The sequence below is a fragment of the Antechinus flavipes genome, chromosome 1 (assembly GCF_016432865.1).
Source record: "Antechinus flavipes isolate AdamAnt ecotype Samford, QLD, Australia chromosome 1, AdamAnt_v2, whole genome shotgun sequence".
Lineage (NCBI taxonomy): Eukaryota > Metazoa > Chordata > Mammalia > Dasyuromorphia > Dasyuridae > Antechinus > Antechinus flavipes.
This window is the reverse complement of record NC_067398.1, coordinates 577,983,724-578,001,865: the sequence shown is the minus strand read 5'-3', so window position 1 is coordinate 578,001,865 and position 18,142 is coordinate 577,983,724. Positions and strand designations below refer to the sequence as shown.

Below are 18,142 nucleotides of genomic sequence, written 5' to 3'. Positions count from 1 at the left end.
GATGATGATTGAGGTTTTGATGAAATCCCCTGACACCCTAATGCCTTGTAACTGATTGTGGGGATTTGGCATCTGGTGAGGTGGGCAGAGGCAAGTAGGGAGGGTCAGGGGAATTTACCATCATCTGTTTGGATACCTCATTGTTTCCTTCCCTAAAATGACCCTTTGAATCTCCGTGACTCCCCTTCTCCCTCCTTTTCTCATTCTCTGCAGAAGTAGCTGGCCGGCTGCGACCACTTTTTGTCTCGGGCCTAAGAAGGGGTAAAACGAGGCACGAGGCTGTTTGTTCCAGAAGATGCTGCTGAAATAAATGCTTCCCTTCTCCCTTCTCCTCTTCTCCCCTTTTCCAGGTGGCTGCAGATTCATGATTCGGAGGCTGGATGTTCCAGCGCCCAGGGCTGATCGATGCTGTCGTGACAAAGCAGAATGAATGGATCCCCAGCTCTCCTTTGCAAACCAACCCCGAACCTTTGCGTATCCTTCATCTGGACAGCTCTCGAGTACATTGCCGGGAAAGACGATTAAGTGACACTTGGAGTATTTTTCCATTTTCTTGTTTTCACCTTGTTAAAAAAAAAAAAAAAAAAAAAGTCACAGGATCTGCTTCCCTGGCACTCTGGAAAAGCGGGTGGAGGTTTGGGAAAGGAGGGGGAAAGAAAAATCATATGACTGCAAGTAACCGATTTTGTGTTAGCTGGGAGCGTCTGCAACTTTGGGCTCTTCTGCATACCCGTTTCCTCCCAGCGGGGGGCCGCCCGCTCTGTGGCCAGGGCAGTGACGTCACGGAAAAGCCCTGTCTGATCAGATGTGCTTAATATAAACCTGGGGGAGCCGAGCAACGGCTGGAGAGAGGCAGCCGGTGGGAAGGAGTTTACTCCAGCAGAGCGGTCCGCCAGACTGCGCTCGCTCGCTCCTCGCTCGCTCCAACGTGAACAGGAGGTTCCCCGGGATCCCGCCGCTGCCCTGCTGGGAAAGGACTGTGCAAAGTCAGGTAGTGGAGGCGAACGTGTGTGTGTGTCTGTGTGAGCGCTCGGGAGGCGAGGCGAGGACGTGGGGTTTTATCGGAGGGCAGAGCCCTCTGCAGCGAAGGGACCAGGAGGGATGGGACGCGCGGTGCCGGGAGCCGTAAATGCGGCGCCCTCAGTCAGTCAGAACTTCTTTCTAAGTAGTAAAAGTGATCTTAGAGGCTGTGATCTAGGCTCTAAATGTCCAGAAAAAAGAAAGGACCTCAAGGTGAGAATAACGGCAATTCTCTTTTTGGAAGGATGAAGAATGATACCATTTCTCAAGGCAGATAGCCAGACGGACGGGGACAGTGATGATGTCTTGTATTCCCCCCACCCCAATCCCTGTCACTTCGAATTACTTTTCTTATGTGCATTGATCATCTTATTTGGGGACGGATAGTGATTTCTTTCAATATGTTTCTTGCTCCCGAGAATTTTTTTTGCCAAGAAAAAATATTAATGCTCCACTTCGGGTACCAATTGAGTTCATAAAACTCCAGGAAAGAAGGAATCATAATGTGGTAGAAGCTGGACCTGTTAGAGAGTGTTGATTATGCTACAGATTTTTAGAGCTGAGAAGGGATTTTGGTAGTCATATAGTCCAGCGCCTTCATGTCACAGATGATAAAACTCAGATCAGAAATATGATTTGCCCCAAGGTCACAATAACGGGTAAGAAAAGGGGAGATTTGAAAGCCATTCAAGCCCAACCTGAATTCCATTGCTTCATCATGTTTTTCTGATGTCCAATAGTCCATCTTTTAAAAAAATTGAGACTTCCAGAATATTAAAAAGCTCAGTTAAAGGAATGAAAAAATGCAACAGGACTCAGTGAAAAGAGATGTGCACAGGCATTCCCAATGCAAGTCTGATAGGATTGGAAGTAGCCGAGGGCAAGTTTAATGCCAGGATAGGGAGCATCAGAGTGGGGTGTGTGTGTGTGTGTGTGCGTGTGTGTGTTTAAAGGCATATCAGCGAGCAGATGGCAAGGCTGAGGCATAAACTTTAAGGAGAAAAAATTTTCAATAGTAGTTACAGCAGCTGGAGAGCATCAAGGCAATGTGACTAAACATGGTAGTTCCAATGTATATACTGCTCCAGTGGAGGGACAATGATGTCATTGCCACTGGTTTCCAACCAAAGCAAAGCAGGGTGATGGATAGCAGTGTAATTAAGTGCAGAGTGAGTTGGAAAGATAACCTGGTCTCTGGTCCGCTGCTCCTCAGAACCACTCATTTGTGAATTTAAATGGAGATGGATTTTTTTTAAAGTGTGTTTGTGACTTTGACATCTTTAGGTTCAACTCTCAGTATCAGCACTCAAGAGCTAGAAGCAGCTTTGCAATTTGATGCCAGAGGATTTGAAAATTTGAGATATTGAGAATTGGAATAATTTGAGAATTACTTGGGCTCTCTAGCTCTTATTTTCTTCATCTATAAAACTATAAAACTAGTGGCTTAGAGTATATATGAGTACTGTCTCTCAAGTACTATCTGCTTTTAAATTTATGACCTATCTGGGGATTTCTCATCTGTCTGTGATCCCTATGTGATGGTATTCTTTCTCTTCTTTTAGAAACAGAACCCAGAGCTGTTTCACTGCTTGAAGTAGATTAGAAATTCTATTCCTGGGAGTGTGACTGAGCAATTTGCACTTGGACCACTAAGAGCTGAGGGTTGTTTCATTGATACCTTGTGTCTTGGGGATATGTATTTCATTTTATGAAAAAAAACAAACCCTCCTAAATATAATCCTGGTGCCTTGTTTTTGCTTGCTCCCTAGGAACCAACAATGACTCTGAACAATGTCACTATGCGCCGCAGCAGTACAGCCCTACAGGCACAACAACAACGGTGGAGCATCCCTGCAGATGGGAGGCACCTGATGGTCCAGAAAGACCCCCATCCATACAACAATCGCAACCGATACTCTATGAATCCAGAAGACTATTACCGGAGAAGCTGGTCATCTGACTCCACAGATTCTGTTATCTCCTCTGAGTCTGGAAATACATATCACCGAGTGGTGCTAATTGGGGAACATGGTGTGGGCAAGTCTACTCTGGCCAACATCTTTGCAGGTGTGCCTGACAGCATGGACAGTGACTGTGAGGTGCTGGGAGGTAGGTAGCTAAATGTTGAACTGTCTCTAGTCAGCAGGCCATATTTGCACTAAAATCACAATAAAATGGTAGAGCTATTTATCGGTAAGGTTTAGAACTGAAATAATACATTCTTGACACTAATGGGTTTGTGAAAGCCACAAGTCTTTTATTCAAGCCCTGTGTGATGGACCAGGAAGAATAAAATAATCATTGACAAAGATCAAACTCTTCTGAATCTTGGCCAGAGAGAGGAATGCTTAGATCCCAAGGCTAAGCAAAAAAGAGAAGTGAGGTATATGCCCAAGTGAGATACATAAGTATATATACCTATAGTGAGGTTTGGTTCCATGCCATAAACCAAGGGCATGGAATCCTATTTCCACTTTTCATAACTGTGACCCTGGGCCAAGTTCTTTGGTCACTCATTGCCTTAGGTATTAAAGGGATGATTTCAATTTTTATGTTGGAAAAGTCCCTGTGCATGCCTCAGAGGGAAAGCATCTTTCTTTCTAGGAGTCCAAGTAGAAGGAAGGGTGCAGCATTGTTCTCACTGTTATGCCTGTTTTAATACAATCAGAGTGGATTGAGGAGTTCATTTTGGTAGAAACTAAGTAGTGGGATCATCCAGAATCCAAAGGTTCTCAAAAATTATTCAGTGTGGAGCACTGGAAAGTATATTACCAGCTTTATTTTTGCTCTGGCACTACTTAGTTTCTACCAAAATGAACTCCTCAATCCACTCTGATTGTATGCATATCCCCAAGTACAACCAACGAGATATAGAACTATGGCAAGAGGAAGACAATGAGCAACCTTAAGAATTGTAGTGGTGAGGGGCAGCTAGGTGGTGCAGTGGATAGAGCACTAGCCCTGAAGTCAGGAAGACCTGAGTTCAAATTTGATCTCCGACACTTAACACTTCCTAGTTGTGTCACCCTGGGCAAGTCGCTTAACCCCAATTGCCTCAGGGAAAAAAAAAGGAAAGAATTGTAGTAGTGAGATGCTTTATTGGCTTTGAAATGGAAAATAAAAATAATAAACATATGTTAGGTGCCTACTATGATATCTGCCTTCAAGATGCTTGAAGTCTAATGGATGATAATAAGACTGAAAAGCTGGGTAGAGGAGGTGTTGTGGTAATGGTGGTGAGAGGATGATGAAATCCTATAATTGGGGAGGGAAATTGTCTGATGGGGTCTTGCAAAAGGATGAGTTTCTAGAGATCATGAAGTTCATGAAAATAACCAGGAGGTGAGAAGTGATAACATCCCTGAGAACCTTCTGCAAATAGTGGTGGATCAATAGTACTACACAAATATACAGTACTTTTTAAGTGTTTAAAGCATTTGTACATGTATCCCTCTTTATTTGCTAATCATACCATCTTGCTCTGAGTGATAATTAATGACAATGGCACTTTAAAAATAATAGTAATTGACATTTTAGGGGGTACAATGGATAGAACCCTGGGTCTAGAGTCAGAAAAATTTGAATTCAAATCCAACTTCAGACACGTCTTAGTTTTGTGTCTCTGAGCAAGTCACTTAATCTGTCTGCCTCAGTTTCCTCAACTATAAAATGGGGTGCATAATGACATCTATCTTGAAAGATTGTTGTGAGGAGTGAGATATTTCTAAAGTGCTTAGTATAATGTCTGGCATATAATAGGTGACCAATAAATGTTTGTTTCCTCCCTCCTTGGAGTCTGATCTCTAAATTCCATGCCACATTACTACTTTAGTACCACATGTCCACATGATAATAGTCTACTTCATCTAGTGCTTATATATCACAGTATCTGGCATTCTGTAGGAACTTAATAAATGCTTCTTGGCTGGTTGCTTTGCACTCTTTCGAGTACTTTCAGACCTAAATATTTCTCAGAAAATCAACTCAGATAGGCAAAAAATAGTCTGCTCATTGGAATTAGGAAAGGTTGACTTGTAGAGTCCCTTCCAATTCCAAGACATTATGATTAATTTCACCAGTGTGTGGTATTGTGAGTCAGACTGTTAAAAAGACACTTCACTCATGGATTAGGAAAGATAGATTAAATACTATGTGAGGGTTACTTCTTTGAAGAATATGAGATATACTGAAAACCTGTTGGATTACATGATATAATTTATCTTGATTTTATCTTCAAGGATAGAAGCCTTAGAAATAAAATAGTTCAGAAGGTGGGGGGAGTGCAAGGAGATATAATGAATTCAGTTTTAGACATTCATTCATACATTTCATCAATCAATTAGCATTTATAAGGCATCTACTACTTGCTGAGCATTTTATTCAGTCCTGGGGATACAAATATAGAAAATGAAAGAGTTCCTGCTGTCTAGAAGGTTAGATTTTGTTAGATGTGATGAATAGAAAACCCCCAAGAGTTTCTGGATAATTAATAATTTATTAAGTTAGTTAATAATCAATAAATTGATGATCAGTGATTTCTCTTGGTAGGTAAAAACAAAAACTTGGATAGGCCAAAAGTCTTACTTTTTTTTTTTAAAGGGAATGCCCCTGATAAGTGAAAAGCAATACTAATTGGTGGATATTTAATGAGGAGATGGTTAAAAGACTTTTCCTTTGAGGATATGTCTTGATTTTAAGTCTCAGCTGTCTCCAACAATCTGGTCAGGGAATTCATTTCCATGCAGACTTCTCTGATTTGTTTTCTACTTCATGAGCTAGGTCACCCTAAACTGTAAAAGAGGGATACAAGAATTGTGCTCCTTTCTCCTTTCGCCTAGACTGGATTCTGTTTATATTCTAAACAGAAGGTCTCCTAGAGCAAGTTTCTTTGAGGGCTAGGACAATCCCATCAATCAGTCGTGTCCTTCAGAAACTGAAAAATTTTTTTTTAATAGGGGCTGAATTTTGAAAGAAAAATAAAGAAGAAAAGTTTGGATCCCCAATTAATAATTGGCTATTAGTATAATAGTAGAATAATTCCTTTTTGTGGAGAGAAAACATATAAATATGAAAAAAGATATCATGGATGACTAAAAATCTGCTTCACCCAGATAATTAAAAAAAATAACAAAAAGATTAGTTTAAATCTTTCTCTGTAACTACTTACTCTAGCCCTCCCCTAGAAAAAGAAAGTGAATTTTCTTTCTCCTTGCCTCCCTCTTTTCTTTCCCATTAGAAAGAAAAAAACATAAGTAAAGAGAGGAGTCAACCCCTGGGTAATTAAGAGTTCTCAGAACCTAATTATAAAGATCATCAATAAGTAACTTGCATATATTAAAAGCTTGCATTTTTGTGGCACTTTCTTTTCTAAAATACTAAGGTAGCACAAATAGTATTGGACCCATTTTCCAAATAAGGAAAATGTGCCTCAGGGATTTGAAATGGCTTATCCAAGGTCACATAGCTAATATGAATTTGAAGCCAAGTCTCTCTTGATTGCAAGTTTCAGTGCTTTTTCTATGGCACTACAACATTCTTGGAGTACCTAAGGATGTTGTGGAGTCCATGTATAACTTCAGATCTCCTCATCTAGCCCATGCAAAGTACAATTGGTTTTAGCTATATATCTCACTGACTTGTTACTTCAAACTAACAATTATCTGGAGGCAGAGATTTGACTGTGAGAATTATGAAATTTTATCTTTTTGTGTGGTGTTATTAAATACATTTGAATTCTTGGTCCCTTGGAGATAAATTCCTGGACCCTTTCCTCCCCCCAAAATCTTTGGCTTTGCCTCTTCCCCCCTCTGCCTCCCCAATTCCTGATATCTGTTTCAGTCAGCACGCAGGTCACCTTGTGCCTTGGACCCCAGGCTTCCTGATTTCCCCACTGATTCTCATTTCCAGGGAAGCCCATGTTGAAGGTGTGTGCAAAGAACAACTTCTGAATATAGGGAGAGGCCTAAAAGAAAAAATAAAAAACTTCTCCTAGGAAACTGGCTACTTTGACTCTTGACAAGGAGAGTGATTAATCCTAATAACCCTAATATCTGATGCTGTCTCCTTAAATTAAAACCTTGAAGTTCTGTAGATTCAGAATAATCTTTTTTTTTTAAGTTTGCTGTTGAATCCAAGAGTTTCTACCCACAAGTACTTAAAATAAAAGTGACTACATCCTACTGAAATCTTATTCCTCCTGAATATTCGGGCAATGATACACATGACATGAATAAAGAATTTTTAATCCAATGCATGAACAGGGATCATACTCAGGATGGGAAAAGATATAAACACATATGGAAGTGGGGATGCTGAGTATAAACACACATGGTGGCCACAATCAACAGACAGCCTTCCCCATCCATATGCTGCTTCTTTCTTGTCTCCTGTTTGTGTGTAACTTCAAGATGAAGGGATTATAAATAGGCAGAGAGATATTCTTATGTGCTTACTATGTACCCTTACTAGATAGGGGTGGATTTGAGCCTGGATTTATGATTTCATTGACTTAAGGAACTCCCTTTATAAAAGTAGTTTTGAGCTTATGTACTCCCTGACACTAGTTGTGTGATCCTGGGCAAGTCACTTAAATCCTTTTTGCCTCAGTTTCCTCATCTGTAAAATGAGCTAGAAAAGGCAATGACAAACCACTCCAGTTTCTTTGCCAAGAAATCTCCAAATGGGGTCATGAAGAATTGAACATGAAATGATTGCACACCACCCCCACCCCTGAAAGGATCTTAGGTACCTCCATGGATTCCCAAACTATACTTTGAGAATATCTGGCCTAGAGCATTAAGAATTAAAGTGACTTGTTTATAGTCACAAAGTCACTATGTGTCAGATATGAGACTCGAACCCAGGTCTTTCTGTCTTTGAGACTAGCTCTCTTGCTACTACCATGATTAATATGTATATATATACACACATTCACATACACATACAGAAGAAGGAGGGAGGGAGAGAGGAAGATATATATATATATATATATATATATCTTTATATTCATAATGCATATATGTATATATGTGTGTGTATATATTGGATCTACATATATATGGGTTGTGTGTGAAACAAAGAGAGAGCACCTGGTTCATTTCCTTTCCCTGATAAGATAGAATTTGTTCATAACAAGGTTCCTAGAATAGCCACATTAATTACTTGATTTAATAAGAAAGAAGATCTTAATGACCAAGTATCAGACCCAGAGACAAGAAATATCAGAATAAAGGGAAAGACATTTTAAGTGGGCCTAGATGAGTGACGATGGATGGAAGAACTTCCTGTAAAATCTTGTCTTTTTCCTTGTTCTTTTGCTTAATTCTTCCTTTCTGCTCTCTGCCCAACTGTTCTCCTAGATTCTAACTATGTTTGCACATTGTACTCACCCTTCACCCACAAACAATTTCAGAGCAAGGGAGGGGAAGGAAAGTTTCCATTACTAAACAGAGCTGGAGCTGTTACTTCTTCTGTACTTCAATGGTAAAATAAGCTCTGTGTATTCCTGGAGAATTAATTATGTTTTTCAAAAATGGGATTAAAAAAAAAACTGGAGCTAACACTATAAGGGACTCGAGCTCTTTCTCTCATTTTCCCTTTTCAGAAGAAGAAAACTAGGGATGGTATATATCCCAGAATCACAAAGAAATATGGCCCTCATAGAAATAAGGAATGATTGCAAATCATAATTGATTGACTATAAAGTGAGGATAAAAGTTTTTGAATGTGGCTAAAGGAAGTTAGTTGCACTCTTTTGTAGATACAGGAATGTCTAATAATTCCTTGTGCACAACGGTCATTGACTCTGAGCCAGGGAAGTTTAGAAAGTGCTTTCCTGGAGATAATGTTCAAGCTCCATAAAATATCTGCATTTGTTCAAGCTGTACTTGGCTTGTGAGTGAAAGTGGTCCATGTGCTATGCCATGACTTAAAGAGTCATTCATGTGTACTGGATAAACAATTTTAGTAGGATCCCTACCTGGAATTACTAAAATGTGTTATCCTATCAGGGTAACAGTATGGTAGTGATATAGTATTTAGTGTTTAGGGCCTGAAGTCAGGAAGATCGATCTTTCTGAATTAAATTCTGGTCTCAGACACTTACTAGCTGTGTGACTTTGGACAAGTCACTTAACCTGTTTGCCTCAGTTTCATCATCTGTAAAATGAGCTGGAGAAGGAAATGGCAAACTATTCCAGTATCTTTGCCAAAAAAAACCCCAAATGGGCTCATGAAGAATTGGAAATGACTGAAAAAATGACTGAACAATAGCAAACAGGGGAAAAGCCTTGGACTTACTTCCTCTGCCAATTGTTCCTTGAGTGACCTTGGTCAAACTTCTAACTCTCTCTTGGCTTTTCGTTTTAAATAAGAGATGGGGCAGGATTAAGTAACAGGTGACTGTGGGTATTTACTTGAATGGGACTCCAAATAATAGCTAGCATTTATAGAGTGATTTAAGGTTTGCAAAGTAAATACTTTAAATATGTTATCTTATTTGATCTTTAAAAAACCAGTGAAGTAGATGTCTTTGTCGTTTCTATTTTACAAATGAGGAAAATGAGGGAATCAGAGATTAACTGACTTGCACAAGTAAGGTAGGATTTGAACTCAGGTCTTCTTGTCACATTAAAGTTTCATTATCTATTGAAGTCAGAGTTTGGAGTAAATGGATTTTAAGTTTCCTTCCATCTCTCAGTCTATTATTCCATGATTCTTAGCCACAGCCCTCCTATCCAAGAGCATCCACTTTTGGGTTTTTATCTTCAATATCATTTTTGTTTTCTCTTCTAGAAGATACCTATGAACGAACCCTGATTGTTGATGGGGAAAGTGCAACCATCATCTTATTGGACATGTGGGAAAATAAGGTATGTGGCTCCAATGAATACTTGTCTCCAGTCCTAAAGAAAGAGGCTTTTCATAAGCAAGGGTCTAAACCACAAAAAAGTTCCAGTTGCTTAACCTTATACTTAATAAACAATTTTATTTTGTCATTGGTAAGAAAACCATCATTTTCAGGAGGCAGTAGACGACTTCAAACCATATAAAACTGTACAAAATTGTCATTCTAACCTCCAGCCTTCAGCATATTTGCTTTTTCTAGAAGGACTCAGATTTGCAGTTCTCAAACAAATATGACCAGTTTGTACAGGGACCATATATTATCTAACTTTGTGCTACTCTAGCACCTAGTAAAGTGCTCTCATACAGAAAGCTTTTACCAATGTTTGTTGATGCTGCCTACAGTTATAAAACTATGCATATATTTTGATCCATCAATGTTACTACTAGGTTTATATCCAAAGAGTTTTTTTTTCCCCTTGAGGAGGCAACTGGGTGACTTGCCCAGGATCACACAGATAGGAAATATTAATAGTCTAAGGTCACATTTGAACTAAGGTACTTCTGATTTTAGGACTTGTGCTCTATCCATTGTACTATCTAGCTGCCTCAGAGATTTTTTTTTAAGAGAAAAGAACCTATTTGTACAAAGATATTTGCAGTAGCTCTTTTTTGTGGTGGCTAAAAGTTGGCAATTAAGGGAATGCCCATCAATTAGGGAATGGATGAATAAATTGTAGTATATGATTGTACTGGACTATTATTGTGCTATAAGAAATAGCAAGCAGGTTGATTTCAGAAAAATCTGAAAAGATTTATATGCACCAATACAAAATTAAATGAGCAGAACCAGGGGAACATTGTATACAGTAACAGCAGTATTGTATGGTGAAGAATTGTGAATAACTTAATTATTTTCAGCAATGCAATGAGTCAAGACAATTCCCCAAAGACTCATGATTTCCAGAGAAAGAACTGATAGTCTGATTATAGACATAAGCATACTATTTCTTTCTCTTTTTTACTCTTTCCTTCTTTTCTTTCTTTTTCTTCTTTCCTTCTTTTCTCCCTTCTTCATTCCCTCCCTCTCTCTTCCTTTCTTCCTCCATGTCTCCCTCCCCTTTCCCTCCCTCCCCCTCTCTTTTTCCCTTTTCCTTCATCTCTCCTTTTCTCCCTTTTAACCCTCTCTCCCTCTCTTCCTTGCTCTCCCTCCCTCCCTCCTTCCCTTTCTCTCTCTCTCTTTCTCTCTCTCTCTCTCTCTTCCTTTCTTCTTTCCTTCCTTCCTTCCGTCCTTCCTTCCTTCCTTCCTTCCTTCCTTCCTTCCTTCCCTCCTTTCTTATAGAATCTAACGTAGAACAAACATTTAATTAGCCTCAGACACATAACACTTCCTAACTGTGTGACTCTAGACAAGTCATTTAACCCCAATTGTCTCAGCAAAATAAATAAATAAAAATTTAAAAAAGAATAAACATTTAATTAATTCCTGTTAATTTTTTGTTTGTTATAATTTATTTTTTTAATTAAATTTTTTCTATTAACAAACATTTATTTTCTATAATTTTCACTTCTTCTAGAAAACAAAAAGACAAATAATACCCTTGTAACAAATGTGCATCATCAAACAAAACAAATTCCTACATGGGCTGGGTTCAAAAATATATCTCATCCTTCATATTTAATTAATCATTCTCTACCAAAAGCATTCTTTATCATTGGCACTCTGGCACCATGGTTAGTCATTGTGTTGATCAGAGTTCTTAAATCTCAAATTTATTCAGTTTTACGATGTTATTATTATATAAATTATTCTCCTGCTTTTATTAACTTTACTCCCTATCAGTTCAAATAAGATTTCCCAGTTTTCTCTGAAACACACTCTTTGTCATTCCTTATGACGCAATGAAATATCATCACATTCATATGCCAACCATGAAAGTATTTTTCATTCTACCAGGGGGAAAACGAATGGCTCCAAGATCATTGTATGCAGGTGGGAGATGCCTACTTGATTGTCTACTCCATCACTGACAGAGCAAGTTTTGAGAAGGCATCTGAACTTCGAATTCAGCTTCGCCGGGCTCGTCAAACAGAAGACATTCCCATTATTTTAGTTGGAAACAAAAGTGACCTGGTACGGTGCCGTGAAGTCTCTGTGTCAGGTATGTGTAGTTATGCAAATGATATAGCCTCTTGATACCTTCTTTTCTATGATTCATTTCTCTACTGTCTATGACTAAAGATCTGAAGTAGAGTTTCAGGAAGATTCTAGTTATAGAGATAGTGATTCATTTATGTTGTTAATGCTGCTCCCTCTCCTCTTCCCTCTTATCTCTCTCTTTCTCTCTCTCTCTCTCTTCCCCTCCCTCTGTTTTTATTTCTCTTTCTGTCTCTGTCTTTCTCTGTTTCTCTCTTTTTGTTTCTGTTTCTCTGTCTCTGTCTGTCTCTTTCTTTGTTTCTGTATCTGTTTCTTTTTGTGTCCTCCCCCTCTATCTCCATATTTCTCTGTCTATCTTTCTCTCTTTTTCTGTCTCTCTTTGGCTTTCTCTTTCTTTCTTTCCCATTCTTTGCCTCTCTCTCTCTCTCTCTCTCTCTCTCTCTCTCTCTCTCTCTCTCTCCTCTCTCTCTCTCTCTCTCCCTGTCTCTGTCTTTGTCTCTCCAGAGAATAGTATATTTTTGAATTAGGAAGTATGCTTTGAGTTAGAAAGACCTGAATTCAAATATCATCTCTGATATATGTATTAATTATGTGACCCTGGGCAAATCATTGAACATTTATAGGCCTCAGTTTCCTCACCTGTTAAATGAAAATGTTGGATTCAGTGATATCAAAGGTCCCTTCTAGCTATGAATCCATGATCCTTTTCCTATTAATTGCAAAGTAGCCTTTGAAAAACAGCTGGAACAGGGGTACCCAGTTTTTTAGGATGTCTTGGTAAATCTCAAAGCCTTATTCTGGTAATTAACAAATTTTGTCTTAACTATCACAAACCCCAGTTGTCCAAATATTCCTGTCAAAAGTTCTATGAGATTTCTATAAAGAATATCTTTACTGGTAGCAATGTCACACCCTGTAGATATATTAAAGCTTCAGTGAACTGAAAAGTAACTTTTCTACATGCAAGAAAAGGTTAGATTAAAATTATGAGAAGCAGAGTTTGGGCAGAGAGTGGTTGCTTGCTGAGAAACTTCTTTGTTTCTGGTTCCTGTGGCTATCTAAATTACTTGGGCGTTATTTAAAACATTAGACTAATCAGACCAAATAAGTCAGTGTAACTTGGGCATTTTTAAAAAAATAACTTTTTATTGATAGAACCCATGCCAGGGTAATTTTTTACAGCATTATCCCTTGCATTCACTTCTGTTCCTATTTTTCCCTTCCCTCCCTCCACCCCCTCCTCTAGATGGCAAGCAGTCCTTTACATGTTGAATAGATTACAGTATATCCTAGATACAATATATGTGTGCAGAACCGAACAGTTCTCTTGTTGCACAAGGAGAATTGAATTCAGAAGGTATAAATAACCCGGGAAGAAAAACAAAAATGCAAGCAGTTTATATTCATTTCCCAACTTGGGCATTTTTTATATTGAGAAAGAACTATTTTGGTTATATAGATATCAGGATACATAAATGATTTCAGGATCCCTGAGATGAGTTATTAATCTAATATAGAATTAGCTATTGGCTAATGTTTGAAAAGGAAAATTGAAGACAACATGATTATGCTTCCCTGTAAGAAAATCCAGTATTCAGTGGTCTACATTTACAGGTCAGTTAGAGTCACACAATTATAAAAGAAATAAGCTCAAACTAAAAAAGAATTGTCATTTCTTTTTTTAATTTTTGGGAAAACACACCTAATCAATAAAATAATTTCTTTAAATTGTAAAGTCACTTGGCAAATAATGGCTAGAAAGAAGATCAGAAAGTGATCTTATCTTTGTTACCATTGTGGTTGGAGTTGGATGTAGTAGGGCAGAAGGTGGGCTGTGACAGACAATAATTACTTCAGAATATAGAAATATTTGAAAGAAGTTGACTTTCTTAACTAGCTGCTCTTTTGCCATGACCTTTGCCAAGGAAGTCCTTCAGCAAGGAACACATCATTAGTTAGCTCTCATTGGATAGCTGTTCACTGCAGGCCCTGCATATTTCACAGAGGAATTTTTCTCTTTAAGCTTAGGAGCTGAAATAAACCTCATTAGGAAAGATGATTGTAGTTTGAAATGAGATTTAGATTATAACATTTTAAAAACTCATGTAGCAAAAATGAAATATTGACACAAAAAAGAAATCTAGCAAATTGAATTATTCTTGTGTGTAAGGTGTATCTTGGAAATAACTTGGAAAGTTTTTAGAATTTGAAAGTAAATTTTTCATACATTGGGTTGACCTACTAGCAGACTGCTGCTTAATTCTATAAGATCATTTCCTAGACACTAAAAAAGTATTCAATTCACTTTCAGGATACTTATGGCAAATTTAAATAGTATTCATATATTTTTAAAAGAATATTTTACCCAACCATTCTAGAGAACAATTTGGAACTATGTCCAAAGGGCTATAAAACTGTGCATACCCTTTGATCCAGCAGTATCACTACTGGATCGGTATCCCAAAGAAATCATAAAAGAGGAAAAAGGACTCACGTGTGCAAAAATGTTTGTAGCAGCTCTTTCTGTGATGACACTTAATTGGAAAATGAATAGGTGCCCATCATTTAGGGAATGGCTAAATAAGTTATGGTGTATGAAAGTAATGGAATATTATTGTTCTATAAAAAATAATGAACAAACTGATTGTACAAAGGCCTGGAAAGATTTACATGAACTGATGCTGAGCAAAACAAGCAGAACCAGGAATACATTGTACACAGTAACAGCAAGATTGTACAATGATCAACTAACTATGAGAGACTTGGTTCTTCTCACTGGTTCAGTGATACAAGGCAATCCCAATTTGGATAGAAATTGCCATCCACATCCAAAGAGACATTTATGGACATTGAATGTCTATCAACACGTGCTATGTTCACTTTTTTCTTTCTCCTTTAATTTTTTCCCTCTTGTGGTTTTTCCTTTTATTCTGATTTTTCTTTCTTATCATACTTCATAAGGAAATATTTATTTTAAAAAAGAATTTTTTAGAACCAAAGAACCAAAAATATTTCAATGTATATCTGGAAAAAATAAAAATTAAAAAAGAAAAAAAGAATATTTTACATATATTACTTGGATAGATTTGTGATTTTATCTGTATGGTCCTATCTCTTACTAGCACTTGTGTAATCCATATTAAAGTGTTACCATAAATACTCCATATAGAGTTTTACACAGTGCTCTAGTTCTAAAAAAAATCTTGATTGGTGGGGAAGGGTGGCACTGGAAATGTCCAATTTAATACAAAGCAGTACAAAGTTTTTTTTAATATATATTATTCATCTTGAATTCTCAAAGCAACCCTCCTTGGTAGAGAAGGCCAAATATTATTGTAGCTATTTTGAATAGAAAAAACTAAATTGTAACAGAATCATGACTTGCTGAGGGTTACACAATTTCTTTGTTATGAATTCTAAATCTGAAGTGATGACTTCTGATTTCCAAGGCTCTTTCTGCAAGACTATTTGCTTCAATCTATGCATTGGGAGAATGTGCCTCATTATAGTGAAAGGGGTATGCTCTATTATGAATGACTAAAATCTACATTTGTGGCAATTTCAGAATAAAAAGAAGCCAAGCTTGCTTATCTATTTATAACCTTCAGAAGTCTGAATCCAATCATAGAAGAAGAAGATGATGATGATAACTCAGAAATATATATAATATGTAGTAACATATATATATGTGTGTGTTTATATATAGTATAAATATATAGTATCTTAAGGTTTGCAACCATTTTATTGATGTTATCTTGTTATATGTGTTTTATATATATATATAACTTATATATATATATGTTATCACAACAACCCTGTGAGGATTATTATTATCCTTTATAATAATATTATTAATAAAATTATATAACACAAATATATAATATAAATAACATATTAATGTTATTAACAACAATAATATATAACATTATAATATAAATATATGTATAATTAATATAATAATAATAATAATATTACAGATAAGGAAATAAGTCAGTTGACTTGCTCAGGGTCACACAGTTCATAATTGAGAGTCGGGATTTGACCTCAGGACTTCCCTAGATTTAAGTCTTACACTTTTATCTTTGAATAAGATAAAAGCTTTCTTGGAAGATTAACAGATCTGGCTTCATGAATTTTCTCCTTTTTTTTTTTTTTTTTTTTTACAGAAGGGAGAGCGTGTGCAGTAGTTTTTGATTGCAAGTTCATTGAGACTTCTGCTGCGGTTCAGCACAACGTGAAGGAGCTGTTTGAAGGCATTGTCCGGCAAGTGCGCCTAAGGCGGGATAGCAAGGAGAAGAATGAGAGAAGACTGGCTTACCAGAAGAGGAGAGAGAGCATCCCCAAGAAAGCCCGCCGGTTCTGGGGCAAGATAGTGGCCAAGAATAACAAGAACATGGCCTTCAAGCTGAAATCCAAATCTTGCCACGACCTCTCCGTGCTTTAGAAGCTTTGATCTCCCCAAGATGTCCTCCTTTATGGACATTGTTAAAGTCCATTGGGACCAATAGTCAATCTACATTAGATTGGATGCTCACTCATTGTTAGACTTGATGTCCCCATTGCAGTTGGGAATTGGCAACATGCAACACAGTGCATGGGAAATAAGAGGTCTTTGTTGCTTTTCGGTGTTTATTCACAGGAAAAGGCTTGTCTTCACTATTTGAATCCAACCAGATTGACCGTAGGACAAGTTTTGCTGTTATGTTTTTTTTTTTCTTTTCTCTTTTTGATAACAGCAGAATTAAAAAATAACGGAACATGTAGGATAAGAATATTTCTTTATTAACATAACTTTATTCAGTGCTCTGCCCAGTGAATTTGAAGCCAATACGGCCTCAGCCTATATAGTGCAGCCTTCTGAGGGTTATTCAGGACGGGGAAATTTTTCCTTTCCCCCCCAGAGGAATGGCCTCCCAGTCAAACTCAGAGGTGCCTTGGTTATTAACGCTTTATTGAGTTACAACTGGAGTGCTGACCTCATTACTATGATATTATTGTTCTTTGGTAAAGCTGTGAAAAGAAGTGACTGACCTCACTGGAAACTGAACCCAGAAATCAGTTCTGTTAAGTGCCCGCAGCTAGAAATCTGCCGTAATGTAGACTAGGTAAATGATATATGTACCCCTCCTATGGTGTCAAAGATTATATATCCTTGAGTATGTAGCTTACCTTTTTTTGGTGTATATTGTTGTTGATTTAGGGGAGAAATCCTTTAACCAAGTTCTCCTTCAAGTCAAAATACTCTTTAGAATGATTGTCTTTTGTTGCCACAGAGCCATTAAAAAAAAAATCAGATCTTTAAAAAAAAAAAAAAAAGTCTGATTATTGCAATCAGGAGCGCAAATGCCAAATGTCTGAATATAAGTAGTGGTCTGAGCTTTTATAATACATTTCTCTGTGCCCATGTACTTCTGGTACTTGGCAACAGCCCTTGTGTATGTCACAGCTATGCCATATTTATTATTATTATTCTGCAGAAAGAATAAACATTTTAATATTTGATAGCGTGTATTTATGAACAGATTTCTTAATGGGAAAATGTTGATTTTTATTACTGTTTTCTATCTTTTTCAGAATATGCCAGTTTTTACGTACATGTCTTGTAATAAAAGAAATAAAAAAAGTTTGAAAAAAATCCTTAATGTTTTTCCTCCCTAAATGAGATGGTCATGATTGCTGTTTCTAGATCTCTGAAAGCCAGAACATTCGAAAGACACTTATCTATTATTACTTCATATTATAGAGGCAACAGCAACAACAGCATGGACATAATTGGGCTTAAGGAACATTCCCATCATCTATACCCCAGAGACTGGGAATTATAGTAATACAAAGATATTTTTAGGTGATACATTTGTAAAGTACTTAGGAAGTATTAAGGGTCATCTAAATGCTAAGTAATAGCTGGACTGAGCTTCTTCTCCAATCTGGCAAATTCCTGTTTGAACAGATGGGCCTTGCAGCTCTCTCTGAAAGCCAATAGGTTTGGACTTGGCTAAAGCAAAAGAGGAAGTCATAAAGGATTATAAAATTGTAAGCTGGTTATTCCAAGGCCTGGGCCTGGGCTAGTGTCACTTTAGCTAAATTCTTCCTTCTGATGTTAATTCCATTTAACTCTAT

General features: G+C 37.4%; 1 protein-coding gene across 1 annotated transcript; it reads left to right on the top strand.

Moving 5' to 3' along the window:
• Nucleotides 1-670: 670 nt before the first annotated feature.
• On the top strand, nucleotides 671-17,657 carry GEM (GTP binding protein overexpressed in skeletal muscle). The gene is made up of 5 exons (XM_051970865.1): nucleotides 671-991; nucleotides 2,790-3,129; nucleotides 9,814-9,890; nucleotides 11,822-12,026; nucleotides 16,189-17,657. The coding sequence occupies exons 2-5, from the start codon at nucleotides 2,799-2,801 to the stop codon at nucleotides 16,464-16,466; spliced, it is 891 nt and encodes a 296-aa protein (XP_051826825.1). The 5' UTR covers nucleotides 671-991; nucleotides 2,790-2,798; the 3' UTR covers nucleotides 16,467-17,657.
• The last annotated feature ends 485 nt before the right edge of the window (nucleotides 17,658-18,142 follow it).

Bases quoted from the DNA above. Each gene is read 5' to 3' on its own strand.
- GEM (XM_051970865.1), top strand. From the start codon at position 2,799: ATGACTCTGAACAATGTCACTATGCGCCGCAGCAGTACAGCCCTACAG. The intron at 3,130-9,813 runs GTAGGTAGCTAA...TTTCTCTTCTAG, and splicing joins TGACTGTGAGGTGCTGGGAG to AAGATACCTATGAACGAACC. The intron at 12,027-16,188 runs GTATGTGTAGTT...TTTTTTTTACAG, and splicing joins CCGTGAAGTCTCTGTGTCAG to AAGGGAGAGCGTGTGCAGTA.